Source organism: Dromaius novaehollandiae, chromosome W, assembly GCF_036370855.1.
Source record: "Dromaius novaehollandiae isolate bDroNov1 chromosome W, bDroNov1.hap1, whole genome shotgun sequence".
Lineage (NCBI taxonomy): Eukaryota > Metazoa > Chordata > Aves > Casuariiformes > Dromaiidae > Dromaius > Dromaius novaehollandiae.
In genome coordinates this window covers 29368474-29393338 of record NC_088130.1, presented here as the reverse complement: position 1 = coordinate 29393338, position 24865 = coordinate 29368474, and the positions used below count along the sequence as shown (strand labels likewise).

Sequence of the window (24865 nt, the reverse complement as noted above, 5' to 3'; positions counted from 1 at the left end):
TTAAACATCAGAAGATTACAGTAATACAAGCTAAACTGATAAGCATATATATTATTATTGCTCACAACCTCTGCTTTATGTTTCTTTATCTACCTGAAATGATTTTAGTGTAACTTCATATTAAAGTACACATAATTTCCTTGAAAAAGAAATCACAGCTTATTCATACATCTCAGTCTTGTGGTTGTTAATAATATAGGGCGTCTAATTTTAATACAAAAGAAATACCATGGATACTTGAAATTAAAGCAAATTTCCAGAGAATCACATTTAGGCAAAAATACATTCCCACGCTGTCATATGGGAGTATGTTGTTTTGATAAGCAAGTCAAAAAAAACATAACACCAGTAACAGCATGAATAATTGGCAGTGTGGTCTTTTTCTCCACTGCTTTGGAGAGAAAAAGGCCTGTCAGCCTGCACACCTTCCGCAGGAGCCACCGCAGATGTGGTTCGTGCTGCGGGGAGGCCCTTGCCTGGCTGAAGATGCCCTGTGTGGCTTTGGGTTTCATTCAGCGCAGCTCTCCCAGGCAAACCAGAACTGTGCCGATCCCTCAGCTCGGCCCATCCACCCGAGGGAGAAGCCTCAAATACTATGGCTGAGCTGCGTGTGCATGCGAGTGGGCGGCCTGAGGAGCAGCGTAGGTATCTGAGGAGACATCTGTGGCTCGCGCTGTCCTCGGCATCAGCGGAGCCGGGCAGGGCTGAGGAGCTGAGCAGGCAGATGAGCGTCCCAGGCTGCCCACACCACAGCTCCACTATCAGCAGAGGGATGGCCACCTCCCAGACACAGCCATGAGAAGCTTGCCTGGACGTCTGGGGCCAGAAAATGCATCAGAGGTGGATCCTGCAGTGCCAGAACACGTGCAAGAAGGAGGCCCCTGGGCAAAAGAGGATTGCAACTGCCTTGGCAAACTGCTTGCCTCGTGCTACCCTATGGCTGTGGCAAGGCACTTTCACGTCAGCAAACCAGCTAATGGCTGGGAAGGCTGGTGATGTGGATTAGTGCAAGGCAAGTCCGCTGGGGTGGATGTGCTTCCTGGGGTGGATGTTCCTCTCCCACAGCCAAGGTGATCTTATGCAGAAACCTATTTCTGCTGTTCTTGCTGACATCCTGCTCCTGAATGGGCTCATACGAGAGGCTATTTTGAGCTGAGGCATACTTCAATATGTGGTAGCGTGCTGGGCAGTAACTACCTCGGGTAGTTTTGGACACAACTGAACTGAGTTGTGCGGAAGCTAAAGGCAATCACACAGAAATGAAAGATTAAATACTGAGCCTTGTGCATTATTTATCTGAATACCTGTGCTTGCGCAGTGGATTAAGTACATGAGTGAGTCTGTTAAACGCGTTTCACCCTAAAACAGGACAAAAGGTCACTGTTACTCATGCTCAGGCATGGCAGAGGCTTAAACATAGGCTTCTGAAAGTGGCTGGTGAGGGCTGGGTAACAAACAGGCCAGAAGCCAGCAGTGTAGAGATACTTTGGATTTACAAAGCATTTTCTCTCCCAGGCCAGTATGGGGAGTCCCACAGGAAGGGTCACGTTCAGTACTGGCTGGGTTCCTCCTAAAAGTAATATGTAGTTTAGCCTATAGCATGGATTCTTTGAACTGAGACTTCTGCTCCTGCAAAGAAAAGAAGCAGGGAGTGAACTTGCCTTGTAAACGTCTATGTATATCCCAATTCTTCGAAGCAGCTATTTTTAATGTTGCATTCTTATATCTGTGGGCCCCTGTGCCAGTATTTGACTACCCTCATGGTGAAAAATGTTTTCCTTTTATTTAATTAGAATTTCCCCTATTCCAACTTGTGTCCGTTGTGCCTTCTCCTGTCACTGTGCACCTCCAAGAGGAGTCTGGCTCTCTTCTCTGTACCTTCTCGTCAGGTAGCTGTAAACAGCAGTTAGGCCTCCTGTTCAACTTCTCCAAGCTGAGCAAACCCCTTCCCCTCAGCCTGTCCTCATACATCCTTGCCAGCTTGGTGCCCCTCCACTGGACTCACTCCAGTATGTCAGTGTCTTTCTTGTGCTGGGGAGCCCCAAAGTGGACCCAGCACTCTAGATGTGGTCTCACAAGTGCTGAACAGAGGGAAAGACCACTGTGCTGGACCTGCTTGCTGCATTCTGGCTAATACAGCCCTGAATGTGGTTGGCCTTCTTTGGTGCAAGACACATTGCTGGCTCACATTCAACTTGTCATTCCCCCAGACCTCCCTAGCTGGTCAGCCCACAGCCTGTCCTGTTGCATGAGGTTAGTCTATCCCAATGCAACACTTTGCACTTGCTTTTGTTACTGTAGGAGCAAAGGGAAGATGATGTTGGTGAAAGCAGTAAGATTGCTCTCTTAGCTCATAGCACGGCTGATAATGTGAACCAGGCAACATGGCCATTAGCTTGTGTGGCATGTTTACTAAGAATACACAGGTGTCAAACACGCCTTGGAACAGAACTTAGTCCTAATCTTTTCAGTTTCATAAAATTGTACTTGAAGTATTAAATACTCAAGTCCTTGCAGCCTTCTTTCAGGGTTGTTATGCTACAAATGCTATAAAATTGTAGTTAGTATGTAGCCCTTCTTATGCCTATGTTTGTATACTGTAAAAAGTGGGTTAAAGATTAGTCCCATAGTAGAGCTCTCAAAATAGCTTGATTTGGCTGGGAGGGTTGAGGTTGAATGTCTGTGCTGAGAAGAGAAGAAAAGAAAGTAGGAGTTTTGTGCCTACCAACACAGACCTGCAATCCTTGCTTTACCAACTGAGTTAATTGACTAACTAGCGTTCCTGGTGCTTGGAAAATATTCAAACATTACTTTCCAGAAGTGGAGGAAACACAGGAGGAACACTGCTGAAATGCCAAATTAAGCTGTGAATAATTGATAGACACAGGCTGCCAACTCCAATATCCTGCCCACCCAGCTTTCAACAGCTTCTCCCTAAAGGACAGAGCAAGGAGAAAATACACTGGTGTCTGGATACTTTGGCATCAAGGCCTTTTCAATCTACGGTTTGTGGGACGTGCAAAGGGATGCAGAGGACTGAAAGCAAGAAGATGGTCACAAAGAATTTCACTTGCCTGAAACATCTTCCTTTGAATGAACTTAAGGAGGGCACAGGTGATTGCTTCTAGTAGCACATAAAAACAGGCCAATACAGAACTATGATTCATGATCGCTCTGTTACAGCCAATGTCTCAACTAGCAGCAATATTTTAGTGCAATCCATTTACCAAGAGAAAACTCTTGGATATAAAAAAAAAAAGTGTCTGCTAGATATCTAACTGTGTAAACACAGTCCAGATAGTGCAGGTAGCTGCTGTGTTATGCTCATTTACAGAGCTGTGGATGTAAATTTTTTGGTCTGCTTAATGGCCATTGAACAGTACTGAGGCAGAAGGTGGAGAGAACTGAAATAAAGGCGTTGAGTATGTATCTTCTGCTCTTATCCAAAGCAAGAAACACTGCATCCTCTAGAAGAGGAATTGTGTCGGCCATAAAACAGAAGATTTCCCTGTCTACTCTGTAACTCCCCACATGGTGTTAACAGACATGGCAGGCAGAGCTCAAAAGCTCCTTTCCTGGCCCCTCTGCATCTCTTTCTCTAAGGCTGTTGGCTATTTCGCCTCTAAGCTGTCCTGGTTAGCTACAAGCTGATCTGAGTTAAATTCATTTGGGATCTGGAATCCCTCCTCAAAACATCCTCTCTCTGTTCACAAGTTTATCCAACAGAAGAATAAGACAGCAGGGAGAGTCTATGCTTAGGCTAGCAAGCTTCCACATACAGCAGTGATATGTAGTGGGCTCAGTGATTAGTGTCTTTTGCCTTTTACATTAATGCTTTGTAAAAATGCGTGGTGTATGGTTCCTGACATGGTAGATCCTTCCGGTAAGTGGAAGAAGTCTAAGTCTAGTCTAAGCTAGCTGCTTGGAGGCAGTTAGGAGGTAGTATATATCCTGATTAAAATCATGCTCCACAAAAATATCCTAGCATAGTCCTTGGGACAGTTAGCAGCACCGTGAGAGGTCACCCTCAGGCTGGCAGCGAAGGAGCGAGGCAGGAGTCTGGACCAGTCCACATGGGCAACCAGAGCTTCAGGTGGGGCAGGGAGCTGTGAAGTTGCGTACGGCTCAGGGAAGCCCCCTATCCTCTTGGCCCTGTGATTCACAGCTATGAAACTGAAGCAGAAGAGTAAAGAGAAATGGTTCAGGTTTGCTTGGCCATGCAGCCAGACCGAGGGGCTATGTGGGCAGACTGGTGGATACGAACACGTTTCCACAGAGCAGAGCTTGAAGTGTAGATATACCCATAATATGTTCTGGCAGCAAGGATGGCATATTGCTGTCCCTATCTCCCAGGTGGAAATCGGAGCCCATGGGCTGCTGGTGGCAGGCACAGTGGGTTTGGGATGTCCTGGGAAGGACACGTACGTGCTGCAGCATTGATATAGGTAGGCACAGCAAGTCTGCTGTGCCAGAGAAACATGACAGTCATCACACATGCAGGGTGGAGCTGATGGGTTCAGGAGCTGTGATGCCATCCCGTAGGTTTGATAATACTGATACAGTGGTTTTTTTAAGAAGGCCGTGTTAGTGCATGGAAGTGTGACTCAGCGGTGTCTTTTTAATTATTTTTTCAAAATTAGTTGTATGTTTTTTTCTGTGGCCACAGCATCAGCAAATACCTATATTGCCTGAAGGATATACCAGTCTGCTCAGCTTCCCTTGAGGTGTGTCTGTCAAGCTGCTAGGGCGAAGCTGAACTCCTTTACCATTACAGGGGAAAAAGTCCCCAGACTGTCTTTCCTTTATACCTGTTCTCCGCTATGGCAGAAGCAATTGCGTGAAATGGTCTTGTCTTTCCTCAGGGCCAAACTCCTTTATCAGGAGTTAAAGAAAAGCTTCATTTCTCAAGCAGTCTGTCTTGTAGTCCATCATAGCCCAAATATTCAGTTTCCATGTAATATGAGTAGGCAAACCAAACTGAAATCTCCTCAGTGTGGACTAAAGCTAAGAAAAATTATAGTAAAAAATTTGGGGAACAAAGGGGTAGGCTAGGGGGAGAGAGAAAGGAAAATCTGGATCTGGTCAAAACAGTGGTTTAGGAATAAAACATGTTTACAACCTTAATTAACTTTGACATCAGAATTAAATATATTTCTGTAATTAAAATACCAAAAAGCACCAAATAAGGAACCAAAAAAGTAAAATGCCAAAACAGCAAATATCAAACTAAAAAACTACCTCCTTTGTCAGACTGCAGCTCCAGTGCTAGCCTAGCTCTCTGTGTTTCCTTTCACAAATTTGAACATAAAAAGTGATTTTGAAAGTTCGCCTTTCACTTTACACTTTTTTCTGGCTATGCTTGGACTTGGCTTCTGTTGCTTTGTATTCACTGAGTGGGAATTATTTGCCTAATTAAGGGCTTAAAAGGAGCAGGCCATAACAGTTTTTAAAAGATGGTTACAGAAGCGCACTGAGTTTGAGTCATACAGATTTGAAATTCTTGACTTTTGTGACTGTTATTTCTGCGTTCAACTTTTGTCTTACTAACAAGGGTTTCATCACCTGCAGCACCAGAAATCCTACGAGGATGTGCCTACGGCCCCGAGGTGGACATGTGGTCGTTGGGGATTATCACCTACATCCTGTAAGTGCAGGCGGTGCTGCGGAGCGGTGTGCGGGCATTTCATTTGTAAGCACATTTGGGTTTTTATGACATTATGAGCTGTGCTGTTGGAAAACAAAGAGATCTTGAACTTGAATTGTGGTATTTCAAATGCTTTTTAAATAAGCCCAATGCTAGAGGAGCATGGGAAAAGATTCAGATTATATATTTGATAAATGTAACATTTATTAGTCAATGGCAGCAAGGTCTGTGCAGAATCGTGCTGTTAATGTGCACAAACAACAGTGAAGCTGCTCAAAGAAGAAGAGTGGGTACAAGTATCAGAAAGCATCGTACTTTTTTTTTCCTCATTCACAAACTGTAAGATACACTGTAACTCTAAGATTTTGAGGTCAGTGTAGTCACCATGAGCTTCCTCGGTAACACCAGAAAAGGAATGCCCCTTCTGGAGCTGCCCCTGCTATCGCCAGGGTGCCCTACGGAGCCCTTGCTGCCCGCATAACTGTGCAGCAGCCCAGGAGCAGCCTGTCTCAGCGAGAGCACTAGAAGAAGAGCTCCGCACAGCGGCGGGGGATCTGGCCTGACACTGAGAATTTGGAATCCCTTGATAAACTGTGCTGAAGACGTAACCACACTCATCTTCACATAGCAAACAATCAGAAGTGTGGCAGAAGAAAGTGGAAGAAAATTGTGCTTTGTTGCAGACCAGGCACGCATACAGACAGCAGCTTCACTACAGGTGGGGCGAAAAGAAATAAAGTGCATGCAGTAATTCTGATGGCCTCTGCGTATTAGCAAGCACAGCTGTCCCACCTCTGTCAGTCACACACGCAGCTAGAGCTGTGGCTCAGACATCCTTGCTGCTGGCTCACATTCAGCCCTGATGCTCGCCAGGAGGCAAAGGACAGCCCTGGACACTCACCCTTCAAAATAAATCAGTCTGCTGGCTTAAGTGATTAATGTTAAAGGTGAAACGTTCCACGTTTCACAAAATAGCTAGATGTACGTTTGACAAAGGGCTGTAAGCAATGCTGGTCATACATATTTTACACAGTTGAAATTGCAATTGTAGACCAAAATGTTCAAACAGTCATGTCTAAAGGTAGGCACTTATGTCTGGACTTTAGTATGGCTAGTTCTAATTTGATTGATAAGGACTGCAATTATCTTATTGTATCAATGGTCTCTGTCAAAGGCAGATTTTTGAGAAGGGAAAATTACTCTATTTCTGTTCTGTTGACACTTCTCTTTATGGGAGAACAAATAATTTCAGTTATTCCCTTGGCAACAGTGATGCGAAGCTGACTTGTGCAGTTGTATACAGTACTTGCAGGATTCCTTTTGTGGAAGAAATTAGGATTTTACATACATACATAAAAATACAGAAGACCATGTATTTAGTCTTCTTTCCCCTTCTGGTACTCACTAAATGTGTCCAACAAGTACAGTGTGTAATAAAAGAATTATTTTCCTTATATCTTTGTAAGAAACAATTATATTTTCTAGGATTTCTATTAAAAGTACTTCTAAGGATATATATATACACTGACAAACAAACTATTTTATCGGTAATATGAGAAAACATCCTTTGTTCTGTACATAAGCTTGCAATAAGATCATAGCTCTCCTTTCACGTCCCTTTAAATAATAGGTTACAGTATTCCCATATAATATGTCAAAAAAACACATGCATGTAATAGCAATCAGTTTTGGAGGTCACACTTTACATCTTTGTCATCATTTTGTTGTCATTTTGTTATCTTCACCTTTTCAAATGTGAATCCTCATTTCAAGGCCTAGCATGAGCCTGTAGAGGATCATCACATCTCAAATATTGCCTGCTCTTACACCCTGTATTCTGATAGTGCCAACTTTAGTGTCATCCCATTTATGTTTTTATTTCAGTTTCTAGAGTTTATTCATCAGTGGATCCAAGTGACTTTTCCAGGGCTGTACAGGCACCCTGTGGCACTGACCTGGCTATCATCCTGCACTGATACAGGGTGGCCGTGTCAAGCAAGTGGCCAAAGTTGTTTCACTGCTGTTTCCAAGGCTAGGAGGATGCGTTGTTTTCCAAAGTTAGTTCACTTCTGATCATTTCTTAGAACAGTTCTAGTGGCCCAAGCCTGGCAGAGAGATTTCAAATTTGCCAGCAGGGCTGGCAGTGAGATTGGAGGGGTGCCTTTTGGTGTCCATTGACAAAAATGTCTAGACCAAGCCGTTGGCTGGCCTCGAAATTGAATGATTCAGGGATAGCGCTAGTACTTGGAGTTCACAGCCACCTTTAATCTGAACTTGCTTTCAACTGTAAGCAAGCTCCAAGTGAGAACATACAGCAAGCTCCTGTTTGAATATGCAGAGTGGTATTTGCTCTATGCAACTTTTCCTAGTATTTGCATCTTTTCCAAACCTTCCAACATGCCATGTTCACCTACCACACTGGTGTAAATACGAACGTGCAAGCTAACGTTCTGGCTGGGACACAGTGCCGAAACAGATGCTCCTCCTAGTCTTCCTCCTCCTGTTCTCCTCCTCCTCCCCCATCAAAATCCCTTTGATCTACAGGGATAAGCCGGGCAAAAAAAGGTCCTACTCTATTCCACTTAACCATCTCTTCCATTCAGCTTTAATAATGCTGCACACTTAAAACACTTTCATTGAGTGTAAGGCTTTGTAGGTCAACATTTCTGATGGATTAGAAGCTAAAATCAGAAAAGCATCTGTACTGTAACTGTAACTGCTTCATTAATCCTGCAGCCTTAAGGGCAGTATTGCTTGTCCAGCCTCATATTTTAGTAGAGGGAATGTACATATGTAGACTCAAAATATGTAGCTGTTTAACCCAAAAAATAGAGTGGGTGCAAGAGTTAACTACCATGCTACAGAGTATGTGTGTGTAGAGCTGCATCTTCTCACCAATACAATGCTTACTTCCCAATTATTTAAGAAGAACTTTCACACACACTTTGATAGCACAATTATTATTCTTGATGCAAATTATATAAAGACATACTGATGTAAATTGTCATAATTCCAGGAAAATAGTATTTACAGTTGTACTAGCAGAGAGGAGCAGTCCTCTTGTATTCCTCTTGTATTGTAGGTTAGAAATACTATTGCACGTTTGGGATGCATAGAGTAGTCAACAAATCTAGAGGCCTTGCCTCTGGTCAAAATAGCATGGATTTAGTTAAAGGTGTTTTTTTACCAACTTACTTAAAAGGTTACAAAACACTGTCTGGTCACTTCTAATTGGATTTTAAACCTGTTTACATTGATTTTTCTTTATTCAATATGTAATTGAATTAAAATGAATCATCATAGATCTGATTTAAAAGAAATCAAGAGCAGATGCTGGGTTTTACCCTAGTTTAAGTTACCTAAGTTGAAAATCACACCTATAGCTTTTTGATCTAAGGTTGCATATAGACAAAAAATCTGTCTGTTGAAAAGGAAAATTTTACTTTTTAGGTAGAAGCATATCCATAGAAATTGTTTATAATATTCCAATAGGTTATAGTAGTGAGTTATGATAGAAATAAATAGAGATTTCCTCAACATTTATAAACAAGAAGCCAAGGAGATTTCAAATGGATGAGGCTGCATGCAGTGTAGTCTGTGTGTAATTAATTGCATTTGTTCCACACTATGTCTACAGTGATTGGGTACTATCATATTGCAGAGCTAACCACCACTGCAGTGATATTCAACCAGAACACTGCTGTGCCTAATGCATAGATTCTGCAAAGTCCTAGGTGGAGTTAAATTCAAAATGGACATAGATTTGGAAAAAGCTTATTTTGCCTGTTTAACTGCATGCCATTAGTATGTTTCCTCTTTAATTATGTTGTATTGTTATGAGAGCTTTGGTTGATCTTCCCGAAATTAATTCTTCAGTCCACTGAGAACTTCAGGATTTCTTCTTACTGTTTACATTTAATATTTCAGTTGCTATGCAGGAAGACACGCTCTATCCTGATTTTTGGATCATTTGGCTCAAATGGTAGCTAAGGGAACTAGCTCATAGGTGCAAATACAGTGCTGAGAGTTAATGTTTGGTTCCATCCCAAATTAAGCACTTTGTGGTTACAAGCAGCAAGTTGTCAGGTCTCTGACAAATAGGAAAACCCTGTATTTTACTGCTCGTGCATTCAGTGCAAGGATGAGAAAGATCCTGAACTCAGGTAGGTTTCTAGTGCTAAGCTTGTGTTCTGTGTCTGGGATTATTGTCTGTAACATGTCTTCAAATGCTTTAACGTGAGAAGGGAGATGATAGAGAGGACCCTAGGGGGAAGCCACATAGTTTCCTGACTACCACATAGCTCTGCACCTTGCAGGAGGGAACTGTCAGCGCTGAGAGTAAGTAAGTTGCATATGTTTGGTCCACTGGATTTCAAATTCCAGGTAACGCTCAGGATTGGCTTTAGGTGCTGTACTAATTTCAGATGTGCAAGAAGTGTTAGCGCAGAGGATAAAGAACAGGAGGATCGAGAGGAAACAGAACCATGACAAGATATCCCATGCAGTGATTTTGAAATAACCCACAAAGCACTGCAATTTTAAGCCTATGGAAAGGCACAGCCAGCAAGTGCAACATGTAGAAAAGGAGCTACTCTAAAAACCTCAGCTGAAAGCACTTACAAAAATGAAGGCTTCCAACACAGTCAATGCGAGCCTTAAACATGGGCTCACTATATATGATCGGTTACCTAGTAACCAGAAGATAGTTTTGGCTGAAGCGGTTAGTGGCCTGACAGCCCTGCTCAGCAAAGGCATTCCTTGGGGAATGGAGCCTAATTGAAACAAGCTCAGAACAGACGGAGAGAGAGGCAGACAGACGCAAGGGAAGAGAGCAGGGTGACCGTGGCCATCTCCCACCTATTTGGGCACTGTATTTGGAGATTGGATCCCTGTATTTTAACCCATTTCTGACAGACTTGGAAATGAATATGCTCACAGTGGACTTCTGTTTTCTCTGTAGCAGTTTAATGTGGTGCAGCCGTTCCACCCACAGGCTACACTCCGCGAATGCAAAAAAGCATTCATTCCTTGAACATCTGTCCCCCTTTCAGGACAGTAAGCACAATGATTGGCTTTAAAAAAATAAGAACATATTAAAATGTAAGCTTACATTTGCCAGAATTGTATTCTTCTTTTTCTTTATAGTTCACTGTTGTTTTCCTGTCATCATCTTGTGTTGCCCATTGCATTTTCCTGAAACAGGACAGCAGATAGATTTTTTTTTTTAGTGGAGAATATTTATTGGTTAAATAGGAAATCACTTTAAAACATCTGATTACATGTGCAGGCATGATTAAAGTGCATTGATGCGACAGGAAAGAGATTACATAAGTGGAAATCATTTCTATGAATTTGCATTACCCATAGAGTTCTGTGGAATATATCTAATCTGTAAATTAAATCTTCATTCAGATAATTTGCAAGGTGTTATTTGATACAGTTTTTTCCCCCAAAATGCTCTTACACTCTGTCTAGAGAGACTTCAAAAGGAAGAAGCTGGCTGTAGAGTTTGTAGAGCCAGTGACAAGCATGGTGTGAAATGGAACTCAGAGAAGATAAAGTCATAGCTGAAATATTAAATTCATCATAAATTCAGTTCAATATTAAAGGCATCAGAAGATCTGTGGACAAGAGAATAATGGATCAAAAGAACGAGATAGTATTAACCCATTAACTCACATAGTCTAAATGAATTCAAGGGTGAAATAACTGAATTCCTAACAAAGGCATGTAACCTCTCATTATTTTTTGTGTCCTCTAGTGCCTTAGTACCAGATAAAAGGTGGAAAACAGAGCATAAGTATGAATGGTTGGTCTTGCTCCTTGAGAATGAGTTTTGGGGATTCTGATAATAACTCTGTGAAAATTTTAACTCATTGCTCAGAAACAATCTAAAAAAACCAAATCCAGTGACAGGAGTTATTAGCAAAGAAATGGAGACTAAAATAGAAAACATCATTATGCTAATATGCTAATATGGTGTACCCACACCGAATAGTGTTTGCACCCACTTCAGAAAGATGTAGAATTGGAAAAGCCTCACAGAAGAGGGCAGGGATGAGCACAGGCTTCAGAATGAGGAGTGATTAAATAGTCTAAGCCTGAGATCAGCAGATGAAAAATAAGCTAAAAATATTTCATGGCATGTAGAAGGTAAACAGAGATCAACTGTTTGCTGGTTTTCTCCAGAAGAAGCTCTGGGGTCATCAAACAAAACTACCGCATGGCAGGTTCCAGGCAAAGCCTGGAGGGAGCTGCTTGCACGGTGCGCGGTGGGGCTGTGCAGCACCATGCCACAAGCTGGTGTGGGTGCTAGAGGTTTGTATCCACTCAAAAAGGGACTGAAAAATTTCATGAAGAAAAAGGTCTGTGGAAGTTTATTAAATATAAACATGCAATTTTTCATGAAGTTCAAGAAGTCCCTGAGCCACAGATCACTCTTTCTCTACTCTTCCCAAATACCTGCTTTTAGCTAGTCCGATGCTGAAGAACGTAAGGAGCTTTGGGGTTGAATTCGTATGGCTATCCTTATGTAAAGTCCCTCTATAAACAGTTCTAACTAGAGATATGTGACAACAGAAAATTTACAATTTGATCAGCCTTTCCCAGTGCTTGTGAATGCTTATAGCCAACATTTTGGTTTGCTGTTGTAGAGCTAGCAGTTGAGTGCGAAGTTCAGGTGTGCATCCAAATCAGGTTTCCTATAGTGGTGGACAGGATGTGAAGTGAGGAAAGATCTTATTGGGAACTGTTTCTCGCAGCCTGAAACCAATTAATCTTCAATAAACTTCTCTCTCACTTTTTTATCCTTGCAGACTTTGTGGCTTTGAACCGTTCTATGATGAAAGGGGAGATCAGTACATGTTTAAGAGGATCCTGAACTGTGAATATGACTTTGTTTCCCCCTGGTGGGATGATGTGTCTCTGAATGCCAAGGATTTAGTAAGTACAACAAAAATGAGAGCGTAATATCTTTGCTGGTATATATTATGTTAGCATCTCTTTCACTGACAGACAGAGTGCATTTTGGCAGGGAGGGTGTTGCTTGGGGGGGAATTGGTTAGTTAGTTGTTCGTATGACTCTTTGTTTTTTTCTTCTTGTCCCTGGGTACGTTATGTGGCTGTAAAACATCCCCTGGGAATCCAGTGCTGTAATTTTGCAAGGTACTGAACACTCAAAACTGTGAATGTTCAGGTCCTCCTGCGAATTAAGCCACAGCTTGTTGGCAGTTGTCACAGTGTTCAAGTTTGCCCACTTTCCTTCAAGCTCTGAGGTGCTTCATCGTTCCTTTTTGTGGGGCACCCACCTTCAAGGAAATGTAGAAACAAGCCCTACATTTTGTGCAGTTTTCAAATCTGAACTGCAGTGGAAGACTACAAAAAGACAATAGAGAGTGAAGTCCCCTCTTGCTGACTGCATTTTTCTGTCCATTTAAGTTCTTTCTCAAAAGATGAGGGAAGACTCATTACCATTAAGTATGGTCTATTAATAAAATGCAAGGGCTGGCATGCTCTCTGCACTGTACTCTTTTATTACTGGATGAAGTAAATTGGATCCAGGAAACACTGATCCACAGAGATAAATATGCTTGAGTTTGATTTTTGTCAACAATACTTGGGCAATTCAGTTATTTCATTAACATTGAAGAAACAATTGCTCAGTTCCACATTGCTTATACAAACTGCCCCATAAAATACTACATTAATTAATGTTTGTAAAGTACTTCAGGATGCCTCAAATGAAAGGCACTGTAGAAGTTTGAAGTATTTTTTGTTGTTGTATTAGATTTTAAGCTTTTCTAAGCTCAAGAAAATATCATTTAGTGCTATGTGTCGCCAAAAGTCAGATAAACAGCAGTCTGCAGCAAAGCTACATTTTCCCTGTGTGCAGAGAGCTTTGATGCGGACTGGTCCCTACCATTTCGCTACAGTAAAGCTCAGAAGACTTGATAGTAAGTTCTAGATAACGATGGAGCCTGTGGCTCTGGAGACAAAACTCGTGCTGTGGGGAGTATGGGGGTGTTTTGCTACAGTGATTTGTTTAGACCCCTTTGGTGGACTCGCAGCGGAGCGACTGCGCGTCGCAATACCAGCTCTCGTGCACACTCTTCAGGGCACTGTCTTTCTTTAGTAGTTGAAGGGACTCTTTGTGGGGAAATTTTAGACAGTCCTAAAGCATGTCCTCCCCTCGCACTTGGGCTGTAGAGCAGTGGTGGAGCCCTGCGCTGTCGCTTGTAACCGGCTCCCAGAGGCTGCGTGGTCAGGAGAGCAGCAAAACCGTGCTCTGCTCAGTACCAGCCTCGTACTGCTTCACTCCATCCTCACCCTTTTTTTTAAAACATCACTTGTCCACATGTGCAGCAACCCCCATGAAATGCAGCTTGGCTGGGCACCCCTACATACCTGGTGGTCCGCTGCAGCTCCTCTTCGGAGATACATCTGTAGTGCCACATTTCTGAAAGTTTCCTACTGTTGTGCTTGGAGAGGTGCAGCTCCCTCATCGTGGTGGTAGAAGCAGTGGCGCAGATGGCACTAGTTTCAGAGTGATCTAAGAAAGGAATATTTGTACAGTACTTCATAGTTCATATGTATACTAGGTTATGCAGAGACTGAAAGAAGCATCTGATTTTTTCTCTATCCAGCAGTGATTGCATGGTACAAGTCCACAAAGCAATTGCATAGACTAGAATTTAAGCTTTCTAATCCAGTTTAAACCTTGTCTGAATCCAAAAGTGAGATTGATGCCAGAAGAACTGCCTGACCAGGGATATACTGAGAATTTATTAGTGTTTATGTAATACTTCAGACATACAATAGTCTATATAGATATAGCCCAGCTGCACTGGTCAATATTCTTTCCAATAGTGGTAACCGTTTGATTGTTTTTCTACCCTCTCCCGTAGTAGTGGCTTTTTTATTCACTTGTTATTTACAGAGGACCAAAAAATACCAAAATCAAAACACACACAAAGACCTGAATGTAAATTCTTACTGGTTTCTCAGAACATCCTTCACTGAACTCAGGCAAACCAAGACCAAAACACCAAAATGCAAAACTTAGTAAATGTTGCTGGAGAAAAAGTTTAGCAGTCTTCTGTATTTCTTCTCTTGTGATGCAGGTTAAGAAGTTGATTGTTTTGGACCCTAAGAAACGCCTCACCACCCTGCAGGCTTTGCAGCATCCATGGGTCACAGGAAAGGCAGCAAACTTTGCACATATGGACAACGCACAAAAGAAACTTCAAGAATTCAATGCTCGGCGTAAACTTAAGGCAAGTCTCTGGACATAATCTCTGTGTTGGCTACAAAAAAATGCAGCAACATTAGTAGCCTACAGAAGCCTTGCACAGTGTTCCATAACAATACAGAACCTTTTTATTTAAGATGACTGATGAAGAAGTTGAAGCTGATTTTGTCATTGTCTGCAGACAGACAAATAAACACGTGAGGTTGGTTGAAAACTGCACAAGTAAAACTGCAGAGAATGAACACAGCTTTCCCAAATCCTTTCCTTCCTTCCATCTGTCTGTCCATCTATCCTGTTTAGTACTGCTTGCTGCATCCTTAGGGTGTAGAGCAGAAGCAACAAAATTCTGAATAGTTTCCTCATGAGGTTATATGTCCATAAGTCGAGAAGATATCTAATCTACCATTGCGTATTTTGGTCTGTAAGCCACCCACAGTTTCTTTACGTATTGATACAAAGCAGGAACTTAAGCCATTCTTCTGTATCATCTAGAGTCAGCACTTCAGATACTCATAAAATGTATGAGTTGAGAATAACAGCTCCAAAACATGCATTTCCAAGTACCTCTGAGAGCAAATGAGCAATTACCTTCCTTACCTGGAAACTGAGCATTGTATGGCAGGAGTGCAGGTGGGACCTGCAATGAAAATTAAATTAGATTTTGAGTCACCGGTTTGCTCCTTCACCATCTAAACTAGGTAGCTGCCATGGAAGTATCAGGAAAAAAATTTTAAGTGTGAATGACAGGCAGTTGGGTTCCTAACTGATATGACAGAGGGAAACTTCCTTCTCCCATAATCCCTTCTTCAGTTGTTCAAGATTTGTGTCTGCTTAGAAGAGACTTCAGGGTTACTTCTGCACAGAGCCTATTATCAACAGCTGCACTGAAGCTGGCTTTGTAGCCCAAGAGAATAAGAAAAAAAACATCCTGTCTGAGAGCTGTGCAACCCAATGCAAAACCAAATTCACAAGTAATAAATGACCCTTAGCTGTTCATTTTTGCTCATTTTTTTGAATAATGTTAGGGAACTGTGACAAAGAATCTCTACAGGGCAAAAAAGCCCAGTTTTGTCATTTACAAAAGTCTTGGACACTGCACATATAATTCACAGTGACACTTTGCCCATGCAGAACTGGCAAAGTGTGTGTATTAACATTGTTCTCTTCAGAAAGACTTCTGTAGCCTTAGAGCAAGATTGCCCTGTATTTACTGAAGATGCCATGCAGCATCATTATATCAAAATGATTTCAGAGCATGAGCAGAGTCCTAAAATTCATTATTTCTGAGTGAGTGGATAGATAGGCCCAGGAGGTCAGAAAGGACTGCGTGCCCTTTTTGCATGTTTTGATTTCAATTCTCTGTTTTATTTTCACACCTTTGAATTGCCAACTAAATTTTTTAAGACCAGTTTATTTAGACCCACATAGTTAAACAATTTTGAGTTTAAATGCTGTTGCTTTTTAATGTTTATTTCTTTACTGCTTTTCTGTCAGAGTAAGTGACCAAATCTCTAATTATTAGTTAATAATAATTAACTAGAGTTAGTAGTTATTGTAAATGTATTTAATAGTTTTGTACTTACATATACATATATATTTATATACACACAGACATATATATGGTTAATAAAAAAATACAAGTTTTTAGGTAATTAATTCCTCCCCATAAAAATAAGAACAGAAAATCAACTAGTGAATCCATGCTTTAGTTGTTGTTCTGTTAGAATAATGCCCTCTCTTGCCCAGCATACAACACTAGCATACTACTCTTCCTTTATGTTTAAAGACATATTTGTATAGAATAACTCTAAAGCTCAAAACATCAAATTAGTCATGATTTGGTCTATCATATACTGTGTTGAAGTTGTTTCATATATGTCCACATGGCTATCAAGAGTAAAGGGCATTACATATATCTTTATACATTCCAATATAACTGAATGGCCTATTCTATTTCTAATCTGTTTTCCCAAATCATCTCATCGTTGGTGTGCATGCATGTGACAGGTCCAAGACTCCCACCTTCAAAATTATTGCCACTGGTTTTGACTCATGCCTTTTACTTTGACTTCACATTCCACATTAGCTGACTCTTCTTTAACGCCAACTTTTATACAGTCGTCTTTTTCATTAGCATCTTAGCGCTTTTTTTTGCATGGTTACCTCTGCAAGCCATCCACAAAACTTGCTGTATTCATTCTCATCCCTTCTGCAGACCTGATTTTTCCGTGATGCTTATGCAAAAAGTTAGCCAAGTCAACAATAGCTAGGGTTGCATCATACACAGAGATTAGTGTTTCTTCCCCCCACCTCCATGTTTTCTTTCAGACAATAAACTTTCCAAGGCAAGAGCTAAGTTAACTCTCTTAATGAGTGTCTTCACTTTGTGACAGTTTATATGATACAAGAGGCAGTCCCCAGCATCTATATGTATCCAGGCAGTTGCTAGTATGTTTTGTGCCACTGTACTTGATGTATGCAGTATTGTTAAATATTGGTTCCCTTTGTTAATTTTCCCTGAAATCATCAGTGAAAATCACATTATTGAGATGGAAGAGCACTTTGTCATTTCCATCTAACTTAAATGGAGGTGGTCCATGGTAGTTTTTAAAAATAAAACAGGCATATGTGCAGCTGAGAAAAGAGTCTGTTCGTGTTGGCCAAGTTTGAGACCTTAAGAAAGCAGCACTTTTAAATCTCCATATAGTATTTCAAATGGCATTCTCAGTCTGACTGGGCCCATGCAAATGTCTGGATGTGACATTACCACGAAGACCAAATGCAGAGTAGCGTTCATGAGCTGCCTGATGCTAAGGCTGTAATGCTGACAGACCGTGTCATTTAAGGAACATCTGTTTGATCCTCTCTTTCTCAGGCTGCAGTAAAAGCCGTGGTGGCCTCCACTCGCCTTGGCAGCGCAAGCGGTCACAGTGTTCATGACAGCAACAAGCCCAGCCGCAACCCATCTCCCGTCCACGACGGCCAGCCTGAAGAGAAACCCACTCAGGAAGCAGAAGCAGCTCCCGAAGAAATGTCTTAGGTCATTTGCTTCCTTGTTTCAGCTGAGATCTAGCATTTCATACACCAGCTAATTTGTCATTCAGCAAGAGAGATTCGTAAGCTTGGCCTCTCTGGTTTTGCTTTGGGGTGCCAAATGCACTGGCTGGTGACTCTACCTTCAATGCATGTGACTGCTTATGAAAATAGTAAACTGTTCCATAAGGCATGTCATGGAAACAGTGTTATTTGCAGTAATACCAACAGGTGAAAACATGAGAATGAATAACTACCTACCATAATGCATATACTTCATATACATCTATACAGTGTTTCTAGATGGCATTTGAAACAAATCCTGTTTAATTTGGTTTTACAGAAGTAGGTGTCTTCTGTATGTCATGACATTTCTTTGAACTGCTTCCTTCCAGAATCATAGTCCTGCAGTAGATGAAATGGAAGGAAACACCAAGCCAATGGTTTTAAAACTGATGTATGAAATAATGCTTTTTATCTGTAATATTTAAAAACTGTTTGGAGATTTATATGCAAAAAACATTCCACTACTTCTGGAAAGAAATTGAAATGTTAGTTCCACTGGGCATGAAAATGTACATTCCTCAAGCTTATGTTGAGAATGCCTTACTCTGACTTTACCAGTTTATATACAGTATTTTAATGACAACCAAAATTACTCAGATTTTTGCCATTTCATTCTCTAGTAAAATGTTAGCAACTCAAAATTACAGAGTAGAAGAGGATTAGAGTAGATGCAAATTTTTGAAATTCCATTGTATTTATTCATGACTTTCTAAACTGTGCAGCTAGAACATGTTTTTATGGGTCCTATGGGAATAATCTGCAATTACACAAGTTTTAAATGCTTGAAGGAAGCTACTCCACAGCTTAATGATTTTGCTCTGGGGAAACATTCTTACACAAGGTCTGGGAGCCAGTAATATAATCTGATTGCTTCCCAGATAATTTAACCTCATGAGTAACCAGTTTCCACTTGTCAACATAATTAGTCCAGATTTTCGTAACAAAGAACCCATCCTGTAAAATGATCCACCAGCACAGATCCTGCATCCACCTAGAGCTGCTCTGACTTCAGTTACAAGCGAGGGTCAGGCTCTTGAGCCATCTTGATTATTTGTTGAACATAATGGATAGGAATTGGAAAATGATCAGCATCAGTATATATGACCGTTTACATTTGTTTGTTATTACTTTGATAGCACGTGAATTTCATAATGTATTAGTATGTTACAGAAATGAAGAAAGAACCTGATGTACAACAATGTCATTTGTGTTTGTTAAACTTTTTAATACTGATAGTTACCTAAAACCCTAATACACTCAACATTCCTCTTTTGCTTTAATTGTTTTCATTTGCAGTTGTTTGGCCTTGCACAACTTGCCTTGACAAAATATATCAGCTACTGAAAAAAGCCAGTCATTAATAAAACATTCAGTAGCTATACTTCCTGTTGAAATTAAAGTAAAAGGTAATAGCATAGTATTCATATGGCAGGTTTGCTAAATAGTGGAAAAAAGGAGATTTAAGATACAGTCTTCACTAGGTGAGAATGCATGCTTATGAATGTATTGTACTTGATAGTTTTACCCATTTCTTACAACTCTTTGAACTTGTAAAAAAAATTTGCTGGTTAGGTGCAGCTGAAATTCAGAGTATGTGTATCCATCCTTTTCCCAGGTGATGCGCTTTCAGGTAAAGTAAGACTATAAACTAAATGTCTGGCAGCTGTATGATGGCTACAACAATAGCAAGATTTCTATCTGATTTTACAGTTCTGACTGGGAACAGGCTGATAAGAATCTTTTGCAGATTTTTCCTTGAAAAAAAATGCTATCGGAGTAATCACTAGGGAGAAGGTGATAGGTATATCCACCCAGGTCTCCTCCCTCGGTTCGAGCGGTGAAGCTGTTGGTGTTCAGTCAGTGGGGAGGTTTGACGGGAGAGGTCAGATTTCTGTAATGTTTCCTCCCTCATTTCAGGGTACTGGCTTCTCATCGGCAGAAGTGGATTGGGCTGCACAATCTATGCACTTGCATATCTGCAAGTCCTTGAGCAGAAATATCTTTATCTGAAGTGTCTTTTTTTTTAAGTGCAAAAGTAATATATTCCCAGCAGATTCTTAAAATTATTCTGTGCTAGATTATACCATAGCATATCATAAATATGAACCGGTGCCATGCAACCAGAGACCTCTCTGGGACAGCATGATTTTGGAGGCAGCTCAGTCGTGTGCATAAAGGCTCAGGGGCTTAAAATGTCTTTGCTTAGTTTTCTTTTTTGTGTTCAATATAAAACAATCAGAATGGCTGTGATGAAGGAATTAGCAATATGTGACTTGGCAAAACAGTGTGCCTGGCTTATGCACAGCAGTATTACACAGAAGGAACAGCAGCATTAGGAAGATGCATGTTACTGAAGAAAGGAACGTTACCTGCACTCTTTTTGTCTGAAAAAATCACATCCCAGTGGCATCTGCCATAATTCAGACTTGGGAGTGCAGCCCTGGTGTCTTTTTGTGGCTAAAAAATATCAATGCAGTACTGCCCTCCAAAAGCTGTTGGAGGCAAGCCAGTTCCAGTTTGGTAGTTATAAAGTAGTTAGAAAATTACCAATGTTCTTTCCTGTTGAAATCCTAAACTTTAAATTTTTTAAATGTTAACCGTATCAGCAAAGTTCTTCAAGAACAAAAGGGAGGGGACCTTGCCATCTTTTTGAAGTATTTGAACATAGTCAAACTTTTCCTCTAGAGGCAGATCGCAGTGTTAGTCAGTTAAAGGCTAATGTGTGAGAGTCAGACTGAGGATCTCATGGCTAGCAAATGGCCAATGATTTCTTGCCTTTGCACAACGATAGCTCTTTTTTAAATTAAAAAAAAAAAGAGAGAGAGAGAGATAAGAAAGAGTCACTCCAAACCAGTAACAGATTTCCTGTCAATTAGAAGATTTTGCTTGTGATTTTGCTGTTGACGCAGTGGATTGCTCCCGAGGTCAGGGATGCGCTGACTAGCCTGGTGCAAGTTTGTTACCTGGAGTTTGTATTTTGCTTTGTGTGAGTGCCTGTGAGGATGCAGACACACTGAGGCCATAATTGTATCTGTGAATGCAGAAGACCATCAGAGCAAAAGGCTGTGATAGAAAATGTGCTTCAGAGGAAGGGTATTAACAGCTCAGTCCCTGAGAGTGAGCAGGCTGCCTGGCACATGGAGATGACTGACAAAACCCATCCAGCATCTACCTTCCCAGGACCCTTGCCTGTGCGAATTGAGCAATGTGCTGTGAAAAGCCAGTGGTACTAGAGCAGGATGCAGATGGCAACCAAAGAGTTTTGAGCGGGGACTCAGAGCAGCAGGGACCAGGGAGTCCCAGACTGGAGAAGGCTGCGGCTCATTGAAGGCCAGGCTTCAACAGGTCCTGAATAACACTCTCTGTCCCACCGCTTCTGCAGCAAGTGAAGCACAGACCCACCTGGCAGCCGTGGGGAAAGTGAGGACACAACCATGTTTTCTACAGCACAGCAGCAAGGAAAGGAAAGAAGGTGCTAGGAATCACCAGTGTCCAGCTTGGTAGATGGACACTTAGCAGTGCTAGGGAGCAAGTACAGGAGGACTCTGAAGAATAAACGCCCCTTTCCGAGTAATGAGTGGCAAGCTGTCCCTCAGCTTCTGCACGTGTCTGAGGGCATGCTCTTAGGCAGAGTCCTGCAGAGCAGCATGCAAGCTCAAGTTAACGCAATGCCGCTCCCTTTTTTAAGAGAAGCCCCTGAAAGTAAAGGGTGGGGGATTCCCAGCAGATCCTTGTGCAGGCACCTGCTTCCAAAGAGATGGACGCTCCTGAGTCTTCATGCAGTGTCCTGACTCGTGGCTTGTGCACAGGTTGTATGTTTTCTTGGTGAAGAATTTGATTTTGTGCAGTTGCGTCTGCCTTGTTGCTAGTGAGATTGCCAGTGTACGCAGCTTGTGTAGGTGTTGCATTCAAGTGACAAAAATATCTTCTTGTAAAGGGGAAAGCAGCAATAAGACTGTCCTAGCAGGATGCACGGATGGACCTGGAGCACAATGACGGTGGGACACTGTGAACAAGCAGGTCCTGAACATACCGAAGGTAACTGATGAGACAGCTCAGACTGTTCTTAAAGTTACAATGTAAAACAACGATCGCACAAAAAATGTCCTTCCTCCCTTTCAGAATCATTTTGAGTAGAAAACAGGTGTTAGAACCACGATGGTGAAAGTTAATTCTGCTTTTGTACAAAGCAATTTGGTTTCCCTGAGAAGCCCCTGTACAATGTGATGAAGTCTTGAACAAAAATCTTCTTCTGCATTGGAAACCAAGGACAAGAGAATGATAAGGAACTAAAAGGAGAAAAATAGGAATAAAACAATTACTTAGTCTAGTTATATCTGGAATTTAAAGATGTTAATTCCAGAAAATGTATGAACTTGTACTGACAAGACTAAACTCTCCACATAAGCAAAATTTTGCTTCATGTCTGGGAAGTAAAACTTCTGGCCAGATGATTCAACAAAGATTAAACAAAGATTGGTGGAGGGTGAGGAGGACATGGAATACATTCCTTGGAGCATGAGTATATTATAATATATATGTGCATGTAATTAAAAATACAGCAAAAAAGTGCACTGCTTGTTCTTCTGCCCTTCCAGAGTGGAAGAGAGCAAAAACACATGCCAGAACTTGGTCGTTGTTGGCAGGCAATCAGGTAGTGTGAGCATGGACCTAGAAACACCACAGAGGAGTAGAATAGTCAAAGCAACCCAATTCTGAACACATGTATAAAATTAACTTCATAGATATATATAAAAAATATATATACACACACAAATACGTAAATTTATCAAAAGAGAAAGAGTAGCAGAGACTAGTCTGTCAGAGCCATGTCTGCATTAAGAATTGCAGTAACTTTTTAAGCCATCTTCTGCCATCTGCCAGCATTACTCAGCTGGAGCTGATATCACAGTGTTTCAAGTTCTTGCATACATGGCTCATCTCTGGATGAAATTCAGCATAATGAATAGCAAGCTATGAAAGTACAAAGTAAGATTAATAAATATAGTTGATTAGAGTTTTCCCCAGCTTTGGCCCCTTTGTACCAAGGCATGGCCAGGAAAACAGAGCTTCAGTGCCTCGTCCGCTCGCATGCTCGGGGCATGGGCCAACATGGGGTGACACGGATAAAGCACAGCACTTCATGGTGTGTCGAGGAGCCCTAAACTGTGCCCGAGGCCCCTGCCCACCTATGCGCCATCCACAGCATGTGTAACCAGAACCGAGAATCTAGCCCTTACTGGTATATCGAGGTGTTTATTGACTGCGGTGTATTAAGCAGCATGTGTTCCTGCTAAATAGCTTAGAGATCCTGCTGTAATGGAAAATACTGGATACTTTGTTTTATCTGCCTGCAATATTGTAGCTCACAATTCCAGAGCCTTGTACGCTGACAGCATAAATAGCAAAGCTTAAGAGAAACACGCTTTTCCATTTGAAACTCTGGTTCCAACAAAGATTGACATACTTTCAGGGTCAAATGGCTTGTTTTCCTTCCCCTTTCCACTTCACCTTTTTTCCTGGCACTAGACCCTGCGGGCGCAGAGGGGGTACCGTCAGCTGCCAGTCAATGGGAGAAGAGCCATCTGACGCTTGGCAGGTTTTGGCTGCGCTGTGCTGACAAATCTGCTGTTGCCCTTGGGTCTGTCAGATGGTTTCACTCCTGCTCTTGGAGTTGCTTTGTGCTCCAGAAAGACTCTGGGTTTTATTGGTCAATTATGTTATACACTGCTGTAGAAGCCACCCTTGGTGAGATTTGTCATTGCCAGGTTGTACACAGAGCGGTGTTTCTCCTTTCCTTCCCCGTTTCCGAGACTCATGCTGTTTCTGGCTCCTTCTGTTTCCTTTGTCAGAAGCATGTACCTGATTGACAGAAATAACCAGGTGCTGTATAGCAAATGCCAGAAGTAGCAAAAAATTTGGCACTTTGAGTTAGTTTCTGAACAGAAAATGAAGGCCGTGGGGCTGCTTTAGATCCTTCAGCCCCGCTCACTGGTAATGCTCAGGGAGCAAGAGGTATGGACCAAAGTGATTCCAAAGGAGCATCGTGCCCAGTTTTGCTCCTGAGTGCCAGCAAGCTACTTTGGCAATCACAGCTTTTTCTTTTCATGGAGAAGATGTGGTTTTAGTCATTCTTAAAAAGAGCATCAAGCCTAGGAACTCTGAGAAACATCATGCCTGCTATGACCGGTGATCTTCCTAGTATCTTAATACCAGTTCATCTACTTAATACCATTTTTAGTGCAGCATTGCCATTTAAAGCGTTGGCAGAAGAAACAGCACAGTCAGTTTGCAGCACTTGGTCCCTGCGTCCAAAACTGTAAATAACGATCTGCCTTGTAATGCAAAACTAGTTGGAATCAATCATTGCAGCTACATGGGGAAAGTCTATCGAACAGAAAGGACTGTAACCATTATCTCCATGTTGTGTGGCTCTGGATGGGCTCTTCTAAATGAAATTATCATGTCATAAAGACTTTAGACAGTGTTCTGGTACCTCAAAAGCAGAGGCAAGCCTTTTGGTATGATTTACAGCTGGGAAGGGCCTGCGGTCTCGCCTAGAGATGATGTGCTCTGGTAGCCACTGAGTCATGTTCATTCACCCACAGATCTGTGCATAGGGATCGGCTTTGTCATGTCAGCCCTCAGGATCATCTGCCATGTCCTTTAGAGCTACTTCTTCCAAAGCAAAGCTTTCTTCTTTAATCCAGGAAAATTAAATTCATTGTGCACAAAGTCAACAGCTGTTCATCTGTGTCTGTGTGACATTGCAGCCCTGAGGCATGCAGAGTCTCGCTTGTAGCCCCTTTCAGAGCTGCAGTGTTGGTACCCTCATTAGCTGTGCTGAGATAATGCTATTTTAGTGATGCCAAGGA

General features: G+C 41.7%; 1 protein-coding gene across 4 annotated transcripts in view; it reads left to right on the top strand.

The window, feature by feature from the left end:
* The window catches only part of LOC112995231 (calcium/calmodulin-dependent protein kinase type IV), a 173770-nt gene extending 154500 nt beyond the window's left edge, over positions 1–19270 (top strand). For all 4 annotated transcript variants that reach the window (XM_064500087.1, XM_064500089.1, XM_026120090.2 and 1 more), the window contains 4 exons: positions 5569–5644; positions 12460–12586; positions 14764–14916; positions 17767–19270. In XM_064500087.1, coding sequence (XP_064356157.1) covers positions 5569–5644; positions 12460–12586; positions 14764–14916; positions 17767–17931 — 521 coding nt within the window. In that variant the 3' untranslated portion in view covers positions 17932–19270. The remainder of the gene's footprint in view (positions 1–5568; positions 5645–12459; positions 12587–14763; positions 14917–17766) is intronic.
* Positions 19271–24865: the final 5595 nt, after the last annotated feature.